This window comes from Rhinolophus ferrumequinum, chromosome 11 (genome assembly GCF_004115265.2).
Source record: "Rhinolophus ferrumequinum isolate MPI-CBG mRhiFer1 chromosome 11, mRhiFer1_v1.p, whole genome shotgun sequence".
Classification (NCBI taxonomy): Eukaryota; Metazoa; Chordata; class Mammalia; order Chiroptera; family Rhinolophidae; genus Rhinolophus; species Rhinolophus ferrumequinum.
Window position 1 is genome coordinate 24692424 of NC_046294.1, and position 24562 is coordinate 24716985.

A 24562-nucleotide genomic window follows, 5' to 3' on the forward strand; every position below is an offset into this window, starting at 1 on the left:
AAAAAACAAGGGTTGCTGAGGATGTGAAGAAATTGGAACCCCCCATGTATTGCTGGTAGGAATGTAAAAAGGTGCAAGCATGGTCGAAAATAGTTTGGTGGTTCCTCAAAAAGCTAAAGTACAATTATCATATGACTCAGCAATTCTACTCCTAAGTATATACCCCAAAGTTAGGTATATACCCCAAAGCTAGATATATATCCCAAAGAATTGAAAACAAAGACATAAACAGGTATTTGTATGCCAATGTTCACTGAAGCATTATTTACAATAGCCAAAAGGTAGAAACAACTCAGGTGTCCATCAATGTATGAAAAGATAAAATGAACACACAATGGAGAAACTTATAATGGAATACTATTCAGCTATAAAAAGGAATGAAGTTCTAATATATGCTACAACATGGATGAAACTTGAAACCATTATGCTAAATGAAATAATCCATATACAGTTATATGAGATATTTAGAGTAGGCAAATTCATGAAGACAGAAAGTAGATTAGAGATTACCAGCAGATGGAGGAAGGGGATAATGGGGAGTTATTGCTTAATAGTTACAAAGTTTCTGTTTGTGGTGATGAAAAAGTTTTGGAAATATAGTTGTGGTAGTTGCACAAAAATGTGAATATAATTAGTGCTACTGAATCATACACTTAAAAATGGTTAAAATGGCAAATTGTACTATATGTATTTTACAACTTTTTAAAACATAAAAAGAAATAGAATATGTACATCAATGAGCAAGCAAATATTTTCACATGACCAATGAGTAATGTTATGAAATCATTCATAGATGAAGAATATATTCAAAGGGCAAAACAAACCCATAGATTTTAATGTAACAAGCATGAAAAGTTAAAGAAACTACCACTTGTCAAGCTGATCAAATAAAAAACTTTGAGTATAAAATAAAAATAGCCATAATTATCTGAAAAGGAAATTAAAATACTCCTCCCTTTCCCATCTACATAGGTATATAAGCCTGGGTTTTCTTCATCTATTTTAACCAAAAAAATATATAACAGCAAAATGAATGAAGAAAATATGAAAATGCCACTTTTCTACTAAATAGTGTTAGTTTAGGAAAAAACAGTTGTTAAAAACTTATGTTAATAGCTATTTTTTTTTTAGTTTATTTTAATTGATATTTGGTAAATATCAATAGATACAGCCTACAAAAACAAAAGTATCTCGCAATCCTCAATAAATTTGAAGATTATAAAGAAGTCTTGAAACAAATGGTTTGGAAACCACCAGCCTATAAATCTTATTTATTATTATTTGCCTTCTTTTTAAGAAGCTCTAAAAATGCTTGCCTACCAGTGACATCTAGTGGTAACTCAAGTTACCACTAGAAAAGAAAAATTTTATCTTGTCTTTTGAGGAAGCTATATAATTGAGTTTAAACTCAGAACCCAGACCTCTCTGTTCTAAATAGTAGGTAGGAATGCTGACTGCAATAATTATGAATAATTTCCATACATACTCAAAGTACTGAATTTCTTTATAGAATTCTGATGAGCACACTTCTAAACTATTCTTAGTAGCTCTTAAAAACAATACATTTGAAGTCGACTTCTGAAGAATTATTATGATTCTATTTCTATTCAACTAATCTCTAAGATCAGCTCCCACACAAAGATACTTATAATGTCAGAAACCATTCTGGACATCAACTTCTACACCACCCCCAACAACCAATGCATGTTCTGCCAAGATTACATCTTGAATTTCTCAAATGTGTCCTTTCTCCTCCATCCCTGCTGCTACAATTTAGGTTCAGACTTTCAATTTATACCTGAACTGTGATGTCTTGTAATTCAAATTCGGATTTTACCATGTTGTGCCCTACTTAAATCCCTCCTAGGACTCTCCTTCGCTTACAGGATCCCAACCTTTTTTTTTTTTTTTCAGCTTTAGCTTTTGTATGGCATACACAGCCTTTCATCAACCTTCCATTTTTTCCTGCCTACCTTCAACTTTATGCTCTAGAAGAGTCAGCAAACTTCTACTATAAAGGGCCAGATGGTAAATACTTGAGGCCTTAATAGTCATGTTCTCTGTAACAACTGCTCAAATCTGCCACTGTAGAGGGAAAGCAACTGTATGAAAAATATGTAAATGAACCACTGTTCCAATAAAACTTTATTTATAAGAATAGGCTGCAGATCAGATTTGGCCTATTGGCCATAGTTTGCCACCTCTGCTCTACACTACTGAACTGCTTGATGGCTAGTAAGTTTGATGGCTAATGGAATATGTAGTGGTGTATTCTTATGTTTTACAACTATCTTAGGTTTTATTTCTGATAAATATTAATATATATAGCCTACATAAATGCTCTTTGGTGTCTTAAACAACAGTTTAAGAGTGTACAAGGGTTCTAAGCTCAAAAAATTTGGTAACTGCTGATAATACTATTTCAACCTTTTCATTTTATAAAAGAGAACTAAGGCAACTGGTTAGCTAGGGGCAGTATGCATTATATAATTGGTAAACATATTCCACAAATATGGAAGTATGCATGATTATGTATATTATTATATAGAGTTTCAGAGTTGCTGCTTCCTAGGCTTGTTTTACTCTTTTCTTCCAACAGAAACACAAACTCAGAAGTTTAGAACTAGAGGACTGCACTGTACATTATCTGACCTAATCGTCATCCAACGGAAGAGCTGACATAACTGGCCTTACTAAGGCTGGAATTCATAAAGGTCTTCTTTCAGTTCACTGCTTTTTCTATTTTACAAGGCTGTGTATGTGTGGGCAAAATGTGTTCAGGAAAGGGAATTTATTTTTATGAAAGTCCAAGCAGTATTTAATTAGGTAGCTAAATCCCCTAATAAATAAATAAAATTTGAATTGTCAGCATCACTGCTGCTCTCCATTCATGTAGATAATCTAATGTATTCAAGGTATTCATTTCATGAGAACTCACCCTCATTGTCACTACTACTAGAATGGATCTCAGGAGATGAGTCGGATTGGGATGATGAAAATTCTTCTTTCCATTTCTTCCGTTTCTTTGGTGGTGGCTCAGCCTTTACTTTTAGCTGTTTACCTTTGGGTTTCATGGAAGGGGCTTTTGTAGTTGTAGTTTTTGGTGTTGGAGGATCAGAAGTTTTACTGCTACTACTTGGCTTAGCCTGAACAGTTCTGCAATGTTAGAAAGACTTCATTAACATGCTGAAATCTTGTCAAATTAAAATAAATTAGACAAAAAGAAAAAAACACTGGAGAAGAAAAGTTTAACTCACCAACACCTCCAAAATGAAGTTCAACTCCTATACATTTCCAATGGTGATTCCCCCAAATTCTCTTGAAATGTATTCTTTAACCACTGACATTCAATATTCAGTTATTAAGGGACTATCAGTTCGATCCCTCTTTCTCTCTCTTCACCCCTCTCCTTTCATGAACTCATTTTCCCAAGTACGAGGATGTACAACAGATGATCAATGGGCTTTGGGAAGTAATGCATGATTAAACCCTTGATAGCTACATCTAGCTCTGACCCTCAGAAAACTCTCCTAGGTTCTGGTGGTATAGGTTTTGATGTGGAGATCCAACTGCATCTATCCTAGAGCCCCTCAAGATTTGCTATTTGCTAGTTCTGGAGATTTGAATGGATCAAATTCCATTATAAAAATAAGGTGGACAGGGCCGGCCCGGTGGCTCAGGCGGTTAGAGCTCCATGCTCCTAACTCCGAAGGCTGCTGGTTTGATTCCCACATGGGCCAGTGGGCTCTCAACCACAAGATTGCCAGTTCAATTCCTCAAGTCCCGCAAGGGATGGTGAGCAGTGCCCCCTGCAACTAAGATTGAACACGGCACCTTGAGCCGAGCTGCCGCTGAGCTCCCGGATGGCTCAGTAGGTTGGAGCGCATCCTCTCAACCACAAGGTTGCCAGTTCGATTCCTCGACTCCCGCAAGGTATGGTGGGCTGCGCCCCCTGCAACTAGCAACGGCAACTGGACCTGGAGCTGAGCTGCACCCTCCACAACTAAGACTGAAAGGACAACTTGAAGCTGAACGGCACCCTCCACAATTAAGATTGAAAGGACAACAACTTGACTTGGAAAAAAGTCCTGGAAGTACACACTGTTCCCCAATAAAGTCCTATTCCCCTTCCCCAATAAAATCTTAAAACAAAACAAAACAAAAAAACCTTGCTCTTAAAAAAAAAAAAGAATGGAAAATAACATAAGTAAATAAATACATTAAAAAAAACCAATAAGGTGGACTGCTTCCAATAAGTTGGTATTTTAATTAAACTAGACCTTCCTAGCAGTAGATTGAGAATAACTAGAGTCACACCCTCTTTCCCATACAGATCACAGGGAATATGGCTAGGTCAGTTATCTTCCAGATAACTGTGATCCAGACAACCCAGAGTTATATCCATATATGATGATAATTCTACAGTACACTTGCCTAGTCATATACAGGTATTACAGTTTTATCCTTAAAATTTATTTCATTTTAAATTTGACACATTATTTTCATTTTATGGATAAAAGGGGGGCTTCAGAAAGGTTGTCTTACTCTAGGTCACAAAAAGCTGGACTTAAACATCTCTCAGTCCTTTTTTATAGTTCTTGTCTCACTACTTCAAAAGGAATAAATTATTAGTATATCAGGCACTGAATTTTTAGACTTGTAGACAATGAAAGAATCAGTCTATAATTGATGTAATTCTTGTATAAGACATCACCAATAATAAGCCGTCCAATTATTACTACATAAATATATTACATAAACAAATAAATACCTGATAGTTTGTGAAGGCTTACTTCTTGGCTTTTTGGAACACACTCTGACATATTCCTTTTTGTTTGTGTTTTCAATAAACTTCACATATATCCTTTTGTATTTACTCTTTGCATCTCCAAAATATCCAAGATACTAAGGAAGAAAAGACTTTGAATTACATAATTATACATTCTGTACATACAATATTACTTTGTTAGCTTGACTATCACATAGCCATCCTTCATGTTTTTCAAAATGCAGCTCTAGCCAGGCTAATTTCACCCTTAGTAAAAATGGTCCTAGGCTCATTCTTAACTGCAAGCCCCTGCATAGAAGCAATCTCATTTGGCTAATCATCAGCTGCTTACTTAATGCTATTAAACAACTACATAACTATAAAAGAATAACTTCTGCATGTCTTCTGGTAAATCAGGATATCTGACTGGCAGAACAATCAACAAAGAGACTCTGAGTCCATCTGAACTCACAGATTAGCATTAATTCCTTTCCTTTATGGAAAAAGAAGGTTAAGCAACAGTAATAAGCGATTTAATTTTAAGTAGGTGGTATTTATATATTAATTTTATTTATTTACTTTTTAGCTAGATAAAAATTGATTAATAATTCTACAAGTACCTGCCAAAGAAGGCCACTAGGCCTCCCTAAATACCACCAGATCTGTGGGGCTGGTACAGAAGCCAAATACATTAATTTTATTTTAAAAGCGCACTATTAGAGTGTCATATACAGGCACATCTAGTTTTATTGCGCTTCGCTTTATTGTGCTTCACAGATTTTGCAGTTTTCACAAATTGAAGGCAAGACCCTCCAGCTGCAAAATATTACAATTCGCTTTATTTTGGTGGTCTTGAACTGAACCTGCAATATCTCCTGTACTCTGTCATTCAAATTTTATGCTATTTTATATTAGAAATGCTCAATATAAAATAATTAAATCATTCTACATTGCCTCCAGGATCACTGTTAAAACAATAGGAAGGCTAATATAAAAAAGCATTTTTTACTTACACTATTTGTAGCAGCAAATTCTCTTTGCCCATCTCGAATTTCAGGAACAAATTTCTGTAATAAAGCTTTTTGTACTTTCCAAATAGCTGGGGGTTCTTTTCCTGTTTTTAAAGCCTCCTGTAATACGCAGAATTAATTACATTTATAAAAACTAGCAACATATTCTAAATTTAAAGAATCTTAGAGCTGAAAGGAATCTTAAAGACCTATTTATAGCTCAACCTTTTTCTTTCACCTAGCTGAACTTTTGCAGTAATTCTTATACGCTGGCTATTCAGTCTCTGCTTAAATTTTTCAGAAATAGGGAACACACCAACATGCAAAGTAAAGTAGCCTATTATATGTTTGTATAGCTACTGAAAATTTTTCCTCTAATGACACTATCATATATTATTCATGCAATTTTATAACAGTATGTACATATTCAAAAAGACCAGAACAACATGCTAAAATATTAACAGCAGTTAATTGTGAATGGAAGTAATATAATTTGAACGTTATACTCATTGTACTTTTAAATACCGTACCTTTCCACCCCAATTAAAAAATAAAATCAAAAGCAAGCAAACAGAAACTTGAAAATGGGTTTTCTTAAACACAGCTAAAATTTTCTTGTATAAAATTAACATTCTACTCATGGTTCTACAATTTAAAATTATCAAAATAAGTCTAATTATACTTTTACATTATATTTCTGTTATTTTCTTTAAACTTTTAAAATAGATAAACGGCCATTTTCTCCAAACTCCTAATAATACAATGAGTTGGGAGCCTTCCAAAAAATTAACATTTCAAAACTGCTCTATTTATTAGTACCTAAATGCAATATACTGACTACTCAGAAATACATAAAACTCAGATATGTTAAAATTATTTTAAGGCATTTTCTATTATAAAATATCTGATATCTACTAGTGATTTTATTATTTAACAATTATAACTTAGAATTGTGAAAATGTAACTTTCTGCAGTTCAAGATAGATGCATGCTATTCAAGTCATCATGAAGGCTATCATAGTGCACTCCCACTAACTAGGAACATTCGCATCACCTTAAAAGTCTCTATGTCTTCTATCTTTACCACAAATTCATCACGCTCTCTGTATTGGCCTTCTCCTCCGCTTTCTATGTTCTCCTCATCTGTAAAACCTTCTATGGCAACAGTGTCCTGTCCTTTTGCAGGCTGGTCTGAAGGAAAGCTATCAAGTTCAATGGGCTTTGGGGCTTCTGTAGAGCTTATATTTTCCAGGATATTTACTGCAGATGAAGTAGAGCAGAGAGGTTCTTGCTTAACTGCGCCCACAGTGGTGGAGGAAGTAGTGGCAGTACCAGTAGTATTGGCAGTTGGGCTAGGAGTTGCCACCTGTAGGGCTTCTGAAACTAGATCAAGCAAAGGCACATCAATAATACAAATAAACATTTACTTGTTTTGAGTAAAATCCAAACAGTTTAAAATGAAAGACAATTATTTTGCCATCAAATTGTTTGAAATAATGAAAACTAGAGTTGTTAATGATGGTTATTTTCCAAGAATCAATGTGGTGAGAATTAGACTGAGAACCTCCATCAACCTGTACTGCCCCTAAGTCCACTTAAGTAGCACAAAGATATTTTAAATAGAGACAAAAAAGTGATGCAAGATAAGGAAGGGTCAGCTGACCAAAGCTGCAAAGAATTACTAAAAGAAGAAAAGCCAAAAGGAAAACAACACCCCCAATATATTTTGAAACAGCATCAGAAGTTACAGAAATAAAAAGGACTATAAAATAATAATATGAAAAACTGTATGCTAAAAAATAACTTAGATGAAATGGAAAATTTTCCTAGGAAGACACAAACTACTAAAAAGGATTCAAGAAGAAACAGAAGAATATCTGAATAGGCCAGTAGCAAGTGAAGACAATAAAAGAAATTTAAAGACATCTCACAAAGATAAGCACAGGTATAAATGGGTTCACATGTGGGTTCTATTAATAGTATAGTAAGAATTAATACCAATCCATCATAACTCCAATAAATAGGAGGAAACACTTCCCACCTCATTTTATGTGGCCAAAATTATTTCAATACCTAAAGCAGAAAGAAAACATCATGAAAAAAACTATAGACCAGTATCCTTTATGAATATAAGCACAAAAATCTTCAACAAAATACAAAAATACACCAATATATAAAAAGATTTACACATCATGATTCAAGTGGGTTTTATCCTAGGAATCCATGCCTTTTAACATTTGAAAATCAACCACTCACTCATCATGTTACTATAACAAAGGACAAAAACACAGGATCATTTTAATGGGTGCAGAAAACGCATTTGGCAAAATTCAGTATCATGAATTTGAAGACTTTCGTGATAAAAACACTCAACAACCTAAAAATAGAAGGGAACTTCTTCAACCTGAAAAAGGGCATCTATCTACAAAAAAACCCCACAGCTAACATTTAATTAATAGTAAAAAATAGATGCTTCTCCCTAAGGATGTCTAAAGAAATAAAACTACAGGAATACCTCATATTATTGTTTTTTGCTTTATTGAGCTTCCCAGATAATGTGTTTTTACAAATTGAAGGTTCGTGGCAACCCTGAGTTGAGAAATCTATTGGTACCATTTTTCCAATAGTTGCTCTCTTCATGTCTGTGTTGCATTTTGGTAATTCTCTCAATATTTCAAACTTTTTCATTATTATATTTGTTATGGGATCTGTGATTAGTTATCTTTGATGTTACTATTGTAATTGTTTTGGGGCACCATGACCTGTGCCCATGAGCAGCAAACTTAATAAATGTCGTGTCTGTTCTGACTTCTCTGCTGATGGGCCATTCTCCTCTCCCTCTCTGTCTCTCTCTCCTTGAACTCTTCTATTCTCGAGACACAATATTGAAATTAGGCCAACTAACAACCCTACAATGGCCTCAACTGTGAAAGTAAGAGTAGCACATCTCTCACTTTAAGTCAAGAGCTGGAAATGATTAAGCTTAGTGAGGAAGGCATGTCAAAAGCTGAAATAGGCCAGAACCTAGGCCTCTTATGCCAAGCAGTTAGCCAAATTATGAATGCAAAAAGAAAAGTTCTTATAGGAAATTAAAGGTGCTACTACAGTAAACATATGTATAAGAAAGTAAAGCAGCCTTACTGCTGGCAGGAAGAAAGTTTTAGAGTTTTGGATAGAAGATCATACCATCCATGACATTCACTGAAGCCAAAACCTAATCCAAAGCAAGGCCATACCTCTCTTCAGTTCTATAAAGGCTGAGAGAGGTGAGGAAGCAGAGGTTGGCTTGTGAGGTTTAAGGAAAGAAGCTGTCTCCATAAAAGTGCAAGGTGAAGCAGCAAGTACTGATGTACAAGTTGCTGCAAGTTCTCCAGAAGATCTAGCTAAGATAATTAATGAAGGTGGCTACACTAAACAACCGATTTTCAAGAGATAAAACAGCCTTCTATGAGAAGAAGATGCCATCTAGGACTTCCACGGCTAGAAAGAAGTCAATGCCTGACTTCAAATCTTCAAAGGACAGGCTGACTCTCTTGTTAGGAGCTAATGCAGCTGGTGAGCTTAAATTGAAGCCAATACTCATATACCATTCTGAAAAATCCTAGGGCCCTTAGGAATGATGCTAAATCTACTCTGCCTGTGTTCTATAAACAGAACAATAAAATCTGTTTACAACATGGTTTACTGAATATTTTAAGCCTACTACTGAGACCTACAGCTCAGAAAAAAAGATTCCTTTCAAAATATTACTGCCCAATGACAATACACCTAGTCACCGAAGAGCTCTGATGGAGAAGTACAAGATTAATGTTGTTTTCATGCCTACGAACATGATATTCATTCTGCAGCCCATGGGTCAAGGAGTAATTTTGACTTTCAGTCTTACTATTTAAGAAATACATTTCAGGGCTGGCCTGATGGCTCAAGCGGTTGGAGCTCCATGCTCCTAACGCCAAAGGCTGCCGGTTCGATTCCCAATGGAACAGTGGGCTCTCAACCACAGGTTGCCAGTTTGACTCCTCGAGTCCCACAAGGGATCATGGGCTCCACCCCCTGCAACTAAGATTGAACACGGCACCTTGAGCTGAGCTGCTGCTGAGCTCCCGTATGGCTCAGATGGTTGGAGCGCGTCCTCTCAACCACAAGGTTGCCTGCTCTACTCTCACAAGGGATGGTGGGCTGCGTCCCCTGCAACTAACAACGGCAACTGGACCTGGAGCTGAGCTGCACCCTCCACAACTAAGATTGAAAGGACAACAACTTGACTTGGAAAAAGTCCTGGAAGTATACACTGTTCCCCAATAAAGTCCTGTTCCCCTTCCCCAATAAAATCTTTTAAAAAAAATACATTTCATAAGGCTTTAGCTGCCAAAGATGGTGATTCCTCTGATGGGTCCAGGCAAAGTAAATTGAAAAACCTTCTCGAAAAAAATCACTATTCTAGATGCCATTTAAAACATCCATGATTTGTTGGAAGAGGTCAAGCTACCAACATTAATAGGAGTTCGGAAAAAGTTGATTACAGCACTCATGACTTTGAGGGGTTAGTCTTCAGTGGAGGAAGTAACTGCAGATGTGATAGAAACAGCAAAAGGACTAGAATTAGAGGTGGAACCTGAAGATGTGACTGAATTGCTGCAATCTCATGATAAAACTTGAACAACGAAGAGTTGCTTCTTACAGATGAACAACAACAAAAAAAAGTGGTTTCTTGAGATGGAATATACTCCTGGTGAAGATGCTGTGAAGATTACTGAAATGACAATGAAGAATTTAGAGTATTAGATAAAATTAGTTGATAAAGCAATAGCAAGGTTTGAGAAGACTGACTCCAATTTTGGAAGAAGTTCTGAGAATAAATTGCTATCAAACAGCATCGCATGCTATAGAGAAATCATTTGTGAAAGGAAGAGTCAATCAATGGGGCATTTTTTAGCAATTAAGTACATTTTAATTAAGGTATGTACACTGCTTTTTAGACAGAATGCTATTGCACACTTAATAGACTACAGTATAGTATAACCATAACTTTTATATGTAGTGAGAAACCAAAAAATGCACGTGACTCACTTTATAGTGAAATTCACTTTACTGTGGTGGTCTGTAACTGAACCTGCAATATCTCTGAGGGATGCCTGGATCTCTTTTTGCAGGTGACATGATCTTGTATATAGAAAATCCACCAAAAACCATGAGAACTAAAAAATAAGTTCAGCAAGTTTGCAGGGCACAACAAGATCAGTATATAAAAATCAACTGTATTTCTATATACTTGTAATGAACCATGCAAAAATGAATTTAGGAACATAATTCCATTTATAATAGCATCAAAGAGAAGAAAATACTTAGGAATAAATTTAACAAACGAAGTCCAAAGTTTACACTCTGAAAACTAAACATTGTTGAAAGAATAAAGGTCTAAATAAATGGAAAAACATCCCATGTTCATGGATCAGAGGACTCAACACTGTAAAGATGGCAATACTCCCAAATTGATCTATAGAATCACCACAATCCTTATATAAAAATCCCAGCTGCATTTTTTTGCAGAAATTGATAAACTGATCCTAAAATTCCAAGAAAATGCTAGAGACCCAGAATAGCCAAAATAATTAAAGAACAAGGTTAAAAGATTCATATTTCTGAAATTTCAAGACTTACTACAAAGCTACAGTAGTTAAGACAGTGTGATAGTGGCATAAGGACAAGCATTTAGATCAACAGAGTAAAATGAAAAATTCAGAAATAAACATATTTATGCTCAAATAATTTTCACTAAAGGTGCCAAAAACCACTCAATAGGGGAAAGAATGAATAGTCTTTTAACAATTGGTGCTGAAACAACTGGATAGCTGCATACAAAAGAATGAAGATGAATCCCTACTTTATATATAATATAAAAATTAACTGAAAATGGATCATAGACCTAAATATGAAAGCTACAACTATAAAACTCTCAGAGGAAACACAGGTGTAAATCTTCATGACCTTATAAACAACAAAAGAAAAACTTCAACTGGACTTCATCAGAATTTAAAACTTGTGCTGCAATTGATGCCATCAAGAAAGTAGATAACCCGCAGAATAGGAAACAATGTTTAAAAATCATATACTTACCAGAGATTTGGATCCAGGATATGTAAAGAACTCTTATACCTCAATAATAAAAAGACATAACCCAATTTAAAAAGTTAGCAAGGGATTTGAATAGACATTTGTCCAAAGAAGATATAAAAATTGTCAACACGCACATGAAAGGCTGTTCAACATTATTAGTCATTAGATCAACACAACTTCATTAGATAAATGCAATCTCACACTCACTAGGATGGCTCTAATTAAAAATACAGACAATAATGTGTTAGCTAGCATGTAGAGAAACTGGAATCCTTATACACTGCTGGAGGGAATGTAAAGTGATACAGCCAGTTTGGAAAATAGTTTGGCCATTCCTCAAAACGTTAAGCATGGAGTTATCACATGACCAAGGAATTCCACTCTCACTTCCACTTTCCAGAGAAATAAATTACCTCTACACAAATACTTGTACATGAATGTTCATAGCAGTATTATTTGTAATAGCCAAAAAAGTGGGAAAAGCCCCAAATGTCCATCAACTGATGAAAGGATATACAAAATGTCATATATTCACCTTATTAGGAAATAAGAAGGAATGAAGTACTGATACATGCTATAGTATGCATAAACCTTGGAAACATGCCAAATGAAAGAATCCAGCTATAAAGGTCAAATATTATATGATTTCTTTCACATGAAATGTCCAAAAAGGGGCAAATCTATAGAGAAATTGGGTTAGTGGTTGCCTGTGACTGGTGTGGGTGTGGGTATTGATTGATAATGGGTTTCTTGTTGGCTGATGAAAATGTTCTAAAATCAGACTATGCCATGATTGGACAACTCTATGAAACCAATCAATTGTATACTTTAAATAGGTGGGTATCATGGTATATGAATTTTAATTTAGTAAAGATGTTAAATAAGTACTTTGACGGCTAGAACTGATACAGGAACTCTGGGTTGAGAAACAAACATAAAGAGCACGTAGGTAATTTTGAATGATGATGAACTAAAATAATAATAAATATAATAAGTAAATAAAAACAGGAAGGTCAGTGGAATTCCCTTGCTTATACTGAGCTGTAGGCAGCAGGCGTATTTGATCATAGGCCAAAACGCAAAAGCCGATCACTGGAGAAAGTGAACTCTACCTGCCTAGAGTGGTGGAGGGGTTGAGAGGGAAAGCAAAGCCTGAGGTAAATCCAGACTTAGGAAACACACAAAAAAATGGAAAAGCAGATTGGCAAAGGAAGTAAGTGAACTAAAGTGCTTGGCAACTAGAGAGAGGAGGGGTTGGGGAGATCCAGCAGCTGTTACCAGCCAACCTACCTGTTCTGTACCCCATATTAAAACTATCCTCATACATTTATGATTCCTCCCAGTCAAGGAGAGAGGCCTGCTGAAGAAATACAGATGAGTAATCTAATCATCAAGTCATGCTGTACATGATAATTCTCTCTAAACACAAGGAAGAATAATCTAATCACATTAGGAGGCCATACTACAGAATTTTATCCTAATGCAATATATTTTTATGCTACTTTAACTACACTGTTGTCATACTTTTCTGCCTCAAAAAGGTACATAAATGGAAATTGATTTTTTATGCTCTAAATATTAAGCATTTTTAACATAATTATAGATCAGAATTGGTATTTTTTTCTAATTTAATGTAAATAGAATGTAAATGTAAAAAGAAATGCTTCTTTTGGTTAGATGTGGCATTTAAAATTATTTATGGATCCATGGGTGAATATTACTTATTGAGATTGGTTTTGCAATTTTATTTCTGTCCTTCATTTTTATTGATACAAGAATTGAGAAACCTTGCTTGTAAAAATAATGGAAGAATGAAGGAATAAAAAGGACTTTATTATAGCAATGTTACTGAATTTTCAAAATACTAAGTTATATGGCAAAACAAATCACATAGCTATCTATGATACTGCCACCAGCAAGCAGACCCTTAGAGAACGATATTGTAAGACGTGCTTTAGTTATAAGCATTGTAATCCCAAAGAGATGAGGTGCAATTAAGATCGAAAGGCAATACGTTAAATATATAAAACAAGATAGTACATGATAATATTAAATGGAGTTCTTAATGTTCAGAAGTCTTTATATTATCCAAGAGGAGAGTAAGATATTAACAGATCTGAGAAGCTGAAAATACGTACTGTAATTCCTATTATAACCAGGAAAAGAACAGAAATATTTCATCGAAATAATCAGGGGGTGGGAGAGTAGGTAAAGATAGGAATGAAACAAGACTGACCATGTATTGATGATTACTGAAACTGAGTGGTGCACAAATTGGTTTAATTATACCAATCTTTGTACCTTTGTACAATGTTGGAAATTTTCCATAATTAAACGTTAAGCAAACATTTTTTAAAAAGAATGTATAAATTCCAAATTATTAGAGAGAAAAATTTCTCAATACTATATGATGCCCTTTATGTGAAGTTTTAAAACAAGCCAAACAAAAGTAGTGTTTAAGGATGCATATACAGGTGGTAAAATTATAAAAGAAAAGCAAGGAAGTAAAAGAAATCCAACTCAGATAGTGGTTAGTTCTAGAGGTTATGAGTTGGGTTTAATTTAATACTCAATTTATTTTTGTACCTTCTTGCTTTCTAACGAATAGCATTTAACACCATAAATTTTCTTCTTTGCTCCACATTCTTGGCACATCCCATTGGTTTTAAAATATAATGCTCCATTGTCCTAAGTGGTTTGTTACTTCAGTTTTGGTTTCCTTTTTAAGCCATGAGTTGTTTAGAAGAAGTTGATTACAAATTATTCAGAAGTTTTTAAATAACAACTTATTTTTATTTCTGCTATTCTTTTATGAATTACTGCGTTGTGGTCAGGGAATATGGCTTAAATAATGTCAGCATTTTCAAATTTATGGAAATTTTTGTGTGTTTGTTTTCCTTATGCGTGTTATATTTCCACATGTGAGTTTTATTTCACGAGAAAAATGTTCTGAAAGAAAGAAAACAGAAATATGGGAAAATATACTAAAAATGCTAACAGTAACAATAAAATTAGTATGTCTATATTAAAAACAGAAATGGGGAAAAGATTTTATTATGATAAAAGAAAATTTAACTGTAGTAAAATTTTATGCACCTGATTACATGGGTTCAAAGCATAGCAAATAAACAGTAATAGAAAAATAATAAAACATAGTTGGAAACTTTAACACACCTTTTTCGGGAATCAACAGATCAAGCAATCTAAAAACAAATGAGGATAGGGAGGATTTAAAAAAACTTCTTATTATTAAAAATTTCACACACACACAAGTAGAGAATACAAACCCTCATGTACCATAACCCAGGAGTAACAAACACAAACATTTTGGTATACTTCTTTTATCTATCCATCACCCCTTTTATATTTGCTGGGATAGTAAAGGCAATTCTAGACTTGTCATTTACCCCCAACATTAACATATACATTTTCTTATATAATCTAATGTCATTTATCACACTAAACAAACAAACAAAAAAAAGATTTAAAGGATTTGAACAATATTACCCCCAAAAATCTATTATCACTTGGTATTAATGCAGTATTTATAAAAATTGACTATTTACCAAGCTACTAATAAAATTTCCATACATTTAAAAATGCAGACATTATTAAGCCATATTCCCTTGACCACAATGCAATAGGACCATAAATTAGTAATAAAGGAGTAATAAATTAGTAATAAAAGCAACAACAACAACAAAAACCTACTAGGAAATACCCCAAAACCACCATTCTTAAGAACTCTTGGGTTAAAAAGGAAATCAAAACTGAAGTGACAAACCGTTTAGAAAGGACAGTCAGAGCACTCGCTGCAAATTGAAACCAGAGGAATAGAGTCAGAGTGTGGTGCAAAGAAAACTAACACTTTAATGCTATTTGTTAGAAAGCAAGCAAATACAAAAATTAACTAAGTATTAAACTCAAGAAGCCAGAGAGAGAATATTAAAGTGAACCCAGGGAAGATAGGAAAAAACAACTGATAAAAGCAGAAGTTAAGAAAAAGTGATTAAAAAATGATAACAGGAGCCAAAAAAGAAAGTACATTGGTTCCTTGAAAAGAACCTTTCACAGACCGATAAGGAAAAAGATTCAAATAATCATTTGGAGCAAGAAAGAGAACGTAACTACAGAAATAGAGGAGACCAAAAACTTATGAGGGAATACTATGTACAACTTTATAATATGTACTGTTTCCCCGAAAATAAGACCTCGCCGGACAATCAGCTCTAATGTGTCTTTTGGAGCAAAAATTAACATAAGACCCGGTCTTACGTTAGATAAGAGCCAGTCTTATCTCTTACAGTAATATACGACTGGGTCTTATATTAATCTTTGCTCCAAAAGACAAAGACGCATTAGAGGTGATTATCTGGCTAGGTCTTATTTTTGGGGAAACATGGTAACAATTTAAAATCTAAGTGAAAATGATTTTACTAGAAAATATACCTTTCTTATATTGACCCAGATAGATCAAACTACCTCAGGAAAAAACTGGAAAATCCCAGATATATTCTTAGAAAGGTCTACCAAATCTCTAATTTGGTAGAGATTTGGTGCTACATCTTTTCAAAGCTTAGACAAATAGCAAAACTTTCCCATTTCAATTTACAAGATCAGCATATTTCTGAATACAAAAATGAACAAGAATAAGACAAACCACTATAAGCTAATCTCATTTATGAATCTACGTGTAAAAATCCCAAATAAAACACTAGCAACTTAAGTCTTGCAGTGGGTTAAAACATTTCATTATGTCCAGAGTTCGTGGTGTAATTTTTTAAAAAAAAGATTCAGTATTGAGGAATCAAGTAATAGATTAATGTGGGAAAAAGATGCAGATTTATCAGAAGCTCAAAAGAGCACCTGACAAAATTTAATATCCATTGTTAATTTAAAAAATATTTTTAAGAACCTCAAAATAGGTTCAGCATTAGAAATCAAGTAACAGATTAATGTGGGGGGAAAAAAGCAGATTTATCAGAATAAGTTCCAAAAAGCATCTGACAAAATTCAATACTCAGTTAATTTTTAAAGTCTCAGAAGCCTCAAAAGAGAAGGAATTTCTTAATTTAAAGAGTACAGTATACAGTATACTGTACAGAAATCAACAACAAATGTATTTCATAGTCAAATGCTATATATATTACTTAATATTAAGGAGGAGGCTAGGGTGATTCCTATCAATGCTACACTAAGCAACAACAAAAAAAGAGAAAGATAAAACTACCTTTATCTTCTTAAAAAACATCAACCTAAAAATGCAGTAGAATCAGTGGAAAACTGTTAAAATGAAAACTCAACAAAAATGCCAAACATAAGACGGATATAGGAAAACCAATCATTGCCATAAATCGTCAGTAACCAATTAGAAAACAGTGTGGGTAAAATTATATTTTAAAACAGTTAAACTATAATATATAATGTTTATGTGGAAAAATGATATAGTACTAAAAGTCATAAAATAATATCTGAATAAGTAGAAAAACATGATATTCCACAAGTGGATGAGAATATTGTAAAGATATAATCCCTTAAAATGATTACAGATTCAATGTAATCACAATCAAAACCCCAGAACATTGAAGGGGTCTTACTGGCCTATTACAGGGCAATTTGAGCATCAGAAATAATGACTACAATTGATGAGACAATGAATAAGCCCACTAGAGCCTGGAAACCCTGGGAGCTGGGTAGTGGGGGGAAATTCCCAAAGAGGAGAAAGCTGGAGAATGGTAGCCTCTAATTTTGTGAATGAACGCACACAAATCCCAGTTTCATGCCTAAACTGCACTTACACAGAATAGACCCAAATTAGCATAGCAAGACTTTGAGATCTAAACTATAATGAAGTCTACCATCCATACAAGTTCCAGACTAAGCACTAAAACAGATTCACAACAGCAGAGCTATGAACTGAACTAAAAACTGGAACCACCACTCAACAGTGACACAGAACTCTTGGTGTGACTGCCCGCTAAAACAAAACAAATCAACATTCCCCAGAGTAGAACCCAGAGTGGTACAGTATAGTACTTAAAATGTCCAGGATACAATCCAAAATTATTCAGTATACAAAGAACCAAAAAGGTGACCAATTCTCAAAGGTAAAAGATAACATGCCACACCAAGATGACTCAGATGTTGGAATTACCAGACTTGAAAGCAGCTATTATAACCATGCTCCATGAGGTAAGGTGAACACACTTTGGAAAATGATGGAAATATGTAGTTCACAGCAGAGGAATAGAAACTAGAAAAAAAACCAAATACAAATTTTAAAATTGAAAAAAATATCTGAAATAAAAAGTTCACTGGATGGGTTCAATAGAATTGAGAAGGCCAAAAAGTCAATGAACTTGATGACAAACCAATAGAAATTGTACAATCTGAATGAAGAACAGAGGGGATAACAAGATTGCAAAAAATGAACAGAACCTCAGGAACCTGATGAACAGTATCAAAAGGTTTTATACCCATATCACTGGAGTCCCATAAGGATAGAAGGAGATTGGTACAGAAAAAATAATGCCCCCAAACTTCTCAAATTTGGCGAAATACATACAAGTACATTTCAGATTCAGGTAGGTCAGTAAATTCCAAACAAAATAATCCTTACCCAGACAAATAATTACATTGCTGAAACCAAAGAAAATGAAAAAGTCTTGAAAAAGGAAAAGTTCTTTGGGCTGAAGGAAAATGATACCAGAGGAAAACTTGAAATATCAGAAATAAAAGAAATGCAAAAGAAATTATAAATATCTGGGTAAATATAAGACTATTTTTCTCCTCATAAGTTATTTAAAATATATACCGTGTTTCCCAGAAAATAAGACCTAGCCGGACAATCAGCTCTAATGCGTCTATTCATTTTGGAGCAAAAATGAATATAAGACCCGGTCTTATTTTACTGTAATATAAGACCGGGTTTTATATAATACAATACAATACAATATAATACCAGGTCTTATATTAATTTTTGCTCCACAAGACGCATTAGAGCTGATGGTCTGGCTAGGTCTTATTTTCGGGGAAAAAGAGTATAACTGTTGAAAGCAATAATTACTACTCCATCAGGGTTTTCAATAAATGTAAATGTAATATATAGTACAAATATACATAACATAAGAGTGAGAGTAAAAAGAACTGTATGGTTTTTAGGCTTTTACATTTTGCTTGAAATGATAAAACTATTAACTCTAAGTGGACTGTAATCAGTGGTCAACCACTAAAAACATAATACAAAAAGACACAGCCCCAAAAAGCAGATATACATAAAAAATACTAAAAAAGTTCAAATCATTTTTTTTAAAGGCAGGAAAGAAGAAATAGGTACAAAAATAGAAGGGAAAAACAGAAAACAATAAAATAGAAGATCTAACTATATCAGTAATTACAATAAATGTAAATGGTCTAAATATACCAGTTGAAAGACATAGTTCTTTTTAAAGACAAAACTATATACTGTCTACAAAATACCCCATTAAATATAATGTCACAGATAGTTTAAAGGTATAAGGATGGGAAAAGATATACCATGCAAATACCAAGCAAAAGACACCTAGAGTAGATGAATTGATATCAGACAAAGTAGATTTCAGAAAAAATATTATTAATTATCAAGGAAGGACATTATATACTGATAAAAGGGTCAATTTACCAAGACTTAACAATTCTAAATGTGTATGCATCTAAAAACAGTGCTTAAAATATATAAAACAAAAAGCAATAGAGATGAAAGGAGAAATAGACGAATCCACAAATTTACTTGGAAACTTCAGAACTCCTCTCTCTGTAATTGATAAAAGAAGTAAATAGATAATTAGCAAGGATATAGTAAAACTGAACATCAACAACCAACTTGATTTAATTAACATTTATAGAACAATCCACACAACAGCAGAATACACATTGTTTTAAAGTGCACATGGAACATTCATCAGAATCAACCATATTTTAGGCCATAAAGCTAAACCTTAATAAATTTAAAAGAACTGAAAGTACACAAAGTAGAAATCAATAAAGAAAATCAATAAAGGAAGGTATCTGGGAAATCTCCAAATATTTGAAAATTGAATAACATAATTCTAAATAGCTCATGGATCAAAGAGGAAGCATCAAAGAGAATTTTTTAAAATTTAAACTGAAAGAAAATAATGAATAATGAAAGTGAAATTTGTGGGATACACCTAAAGGAGGGCTTAGAGACAAGTTTGTAACATTAAAGGCTTATAGCAGAAAACAAAGTTCTCAAATCAACAATTTAGGCTTCTACCATAAGAAACTAGAAAATAGCGAATAAACCTAAATCAACCAAAAAAAGGGAAATAAGGAGAACTGCAAAGAATCGATGAAATTGTCAACAAAGGAGAAAAATACACTAAAAGCAGGTTTTTTGAAAAGATCAATAGAATTAATAACTTCTATCCAGACTGTCCGAGACAAAAAAAGACACAAATTACCAACACCAGAAATGTAATCACTCCAGAACCTATAGACATTAAAAAGATAATGAGAAAATGCCACTAACAATTCTATACCCATGAATTTTTTTTTCAATTAAAGTTTATTGGGGTGACAACTGTTAGTAAAGTTACATAGATTTCAGGTGTAATATACCCATAAATTTGACAACTTAAATGAAGTAGGCCAATTTCATTTCAAAGATACAAAATATCAAAACAGTCAAGAACCAGATACCAAAACCAGACAAAGGTGTAACAAAAGGAAAACTACAGACGAATATCCACTGTGAACACAGATGCAAAAAAAGTGAAAATTCATCAATGTATAAAGATAATATATCAAAGTCAATGGGGTTTATTCTGGGAATGCAAGGCCACGGATATATTTTAAAATCAATCAATGTAATTCACCATATTGACAGACTAAATAAGAAAACTACATGATCATTTCAAGAGATGAAGTAAAAGCATTAGACAAAATTCAACTTCCATTTATTATAAAAACTGTCAGCAAACTAAGAAATGTAAGGAACTTATTTAATGTGATAAAAGGTATCTACAAAAAACATCATACTTAATGGTGAAAGGATAATTTCTTTCCCCAAAAGATCAAGAACATGATTGGGATGTCCACACTCACCACTCTTACTAAATAAACACTGTATAGGAAATCCTACACTGTGTATTAAAGCAGAAACAAAAAAGGCATAAGAATGTAAAAGAAGAGAAATAAAACTATCTTTATCTGCAGATGACATAATTTTCTACATAGAAAATCCTATGAAATCTAAAAGGAAAATATTGTAGAAATGAGTTGTGCAGATTCACAGGATTTAAGGTCAACATGTAAAAACCAACTGTATTTTATAACGTACTGATGAATAACTGGAATTTGAAAACTTTTCAAAGTATCCTTTATAATAAATAACACCGAAAAATATTCGGGAATAAATCTAACAAAGCATGTGTAGGATCTATCTATATGCCAAAAACTACAAAAAAGTCTAATGAAAGAAATCAAGTATATTCGTAAATTGGTTATGTTGTTAGAAGTTCCGTTTTCCTTAAATTGCTATAGATTCAAGGAAATCAAAATCAAAATCTTGGCAGGGGTTTTTGTAGATAGCAACAGCTGATTTGAAAATTTATATGGAAAAGTTAAGTAACTAAAGTAGGGAAAACAATTTTGAAAAAGACAAATTTGGAGGACTCACACTGCCTTATTTCAACTTAACCGTAAAGCAACAGCAGTTAAGACAGTGTGGTATTGGTGAAAGCGTAAACACAGATCAATGTAACAGATCTGATTCCAAAACTAAATTCATACAAATATGGTCAATCGATTTTTAACAAAGGTGCAAAGGCAATCAATGGAGAAAAGACGGTCTTTTCAACAAATGGTATTGGAAATTCTGAACTTCTGTATGCGAAAAAGAAATAAACTTCAACCTATACATCTTGCACAAAAATAAAATCAAAAGGATCATAGACCTAAATGTAAAATGCAAAACTTTCAAATTTCTAGAAGAAATCAGGAGAAAATTTTTGTGACCATGGGTTAGGCAAAGATTTCTTAGGATACAAAAAACATCAGTCACAAAAGGGAAAATGGATAAATTAAACCTCATTTAAAACTTAATTTAAAACTTTTGCCCTCCAGCAGTATTTAAGGGCTGTGGGAATTTAGAGGATATGAGCACTAACTCTGCTTGCAGTAACTTCCACAAAGTGACTTTGAAGATGGTCTTCAAAGATAACTAAGTGCCTGCTGGGTTAAAAAACGGAGAGGAGGGGGGGCCGGCCCGGTGGCTCAAGCGGTTAGAGTTCCATGCTCCTAACTCCGAAGGGCCGGTTCGATTCCCACATGGCCCAGTAGGGTCTCAACCACAAGGCTGTCGGTTCAATTCCTCGAGTCCCGCAAGGGATGGTGGGGAGCGCCCCCTGCAACTAAGATTGAACACAGCACCTTGAGCTGAGCTGCCGCTGAGCTCCCAGATGGCTCAGTTGGTTGGAGTGCGTCCTCTCAACCACAAGGTTGCTGGTTCAACTACCGCAAGGGATGGTGGGCTGTGCCTCCTGCAACTAGCAATGGGCAACTGGACCTGGAGCTGAGCTGCGCCCTCCACAACTAAGACTGAAAGTTCAACAACTTGAAGCTGAACGGCACCCTCCACAACTAAGATTGAAGGGACAACAACTTGACTTGGAAAAAAGGCCTGGAAGTACACACTGTTCCCCAATAAAGTCCTGTTCCCCTTCCCCAATTAAAAAAAAAAAAAGGAAATCTTTAGAGTTTATATAAAACAAACTGATTTAAAGAAATGGAGAGGAGGGCATTCTAGATAGAGAAAACCCTGTTCAAAGACTCACAATTGTAAAGGAGCTCACAGGTCCAAGGAACAATGAGAAATTCAGTTGTCACAGAAGAGGGAAAATGGAAAGAGTTGTTGTGCAAGAGAATCAAATATGGAAAAGGAGAATTTTTACATGTTATTTCTTTTTTCCCCTTAAGCACCAAGTAGTATTTCAAAGCAGAGAAATAACAATCAGTTTTCCTTTTTTATAAAGAGAAATGTGATGACAAGGTGGAGGATGGATGGACTGGTGTAGACTTGTGCAAAGGATTCTAGTGAGAAGTCTGTTGCAATAATCCAAGCAAGAGATGATGAGTTCTTGCAGCTGAGGTGGCAACTGGATGGTAAAGAAAGAATTTCAAAGACCTAATAGTAAAAATTGGGATAATGGTGATGATTTTAACTAAAAATTAGATAATAAAAGTTGTCTGGAAGAAACCAGTTTTAGATTCATATCTTAGAACAGAGATTACAAGAGATTTGTTCTAGGAATGTAAGAGGGAATATAGTAGTAACTGCAAAGCACTTTGAATTGGGGGAGAGGAGTATAAAATCTTACTAGGATTAGTCACATCCATGTCTTTGACTGTCACACACTGACTTTCCATTATGCTAATTTCCCTGTATGACAAAATGAAAATTCTTTAGAAATATATGAACAGACATTTATGCAAATAGAGTATTTGGGCTACCAGTTGTTTCACATCACTTTAGTAGTTAAATGTAATCTCAACTTCGGAAAGAAGCTAAGAAGTACATCACAAAACGAGGCTTAACTCTTGAAGCACCATTCTATTAGGTTGGTGCAAACGTAATTTCAGTTTAAAAGGTTAAAAATAGGGCGACCCAGTGTCTCGGTTGGAGCGCCATTCTCCTAACGCTGAAGGCCACCGGTTCGATTCCCACATGGACCAGACCAGTGAGCTGCACCCTCTACAGCTAAGATTGTGAACAACAGCTCTCCCTGGCGCTGGGCTGCTGTGAACAGCCAGAGGTCCGAGCTTGGTGTGAGCTGCTATGAGCTGACCTGGGCTGCTGTGTGCTGACTCTAGTGGGCGGCAGCCGACCAAAAACCGGCGACCCAAAAACAGGAGACCGAGACTGACTGCCTCAGTCGGGTGGAGTGCAAGGCTCATAACACCAGCATGGGCCAGGGAGCTAGCTGCACCCTACAAATGGACTGAGAAACAGTGGCTTCAAAAAAAAGGTTAAAAATAACTGCAAAAACAGCAATTACTTTTGCACGAACCTAATATTTATACAAAAGAGACAAGAATAAATACAGGTTCTAGAACCAGACAAACATGAATTCAGATTCCAGCTCTGCCACTTACTACCTGTATGGACCTGGGCAATTTATTTACTCTCAGTTATATCATCTGTATATTGGAGACAATGTATATCTTCCAACATTGCTACTGGTTCCTGGCACAGAGGTGGTGCTATTTTATTGTTATAAATTTTTTCCTTAGCGTATTCCTTAAAATAGGTAAGTTTATACTTGTCAATTGTTTACATAAGGCAGTGCATCTTTAAACAGTGCCTCTAAATGTTCCCTTAACTACAGAGTAAAGTGAAACACATACTCCAAAGATGTGGGCATATAGTCTGGATCCAGCACAAAATTAAAAAATTTTTACCTTAATTATATTAATGTGCATAGTGCACACTATATAACCATATTTAATAGTAAATGTTCACCTTCAGGTAAAATTGGCATACCAAGAAAATACATGCCAGTTTATACTACAACGGAGCCCTCAATACAACGCCTCATATCCATAAGCCAACTCAAGGGGGTATGTCTCAGCTTAGAGAAGTCTGAATAGCATACTATGTAAGTTATGT

The 24562-nt window shown here is 34.4% G+C and overlaps 1 protein-coding gene across 2 annotated transcripts in view; it reads right to left on the reverse strand.

The window, feature by feature from the left end:
• QSER1 (glutamine and serine rich 1) overlaps positions 1-24562 on the reverse strand; it is a 62579-nt gene that overhangs the window by 12108 nt on the left and 25909 nt on the right. For both annotated transcript variants that reach the window (XM_033119844.1, XM_033119845.1), the window contains exons 5-8: positions 6833-7161; positions 5782-5898; positions 4772-4905; positions 2939-3156 (exon numbers count right to left, since the gene is read on the reverse strand). In XM_033119844.1, the coding sequence (XP_032975735.1) occupies positions 2939-3156; positions 4772-4905; positions 5782-5898; positions 6833-7161 (798 nt within the window). The remainder of the gene's footprint in view (positions 1-2938; positions 3157-4771; positions 4906-5781; positions 5899-6832; positions 7162-24562) is intronic.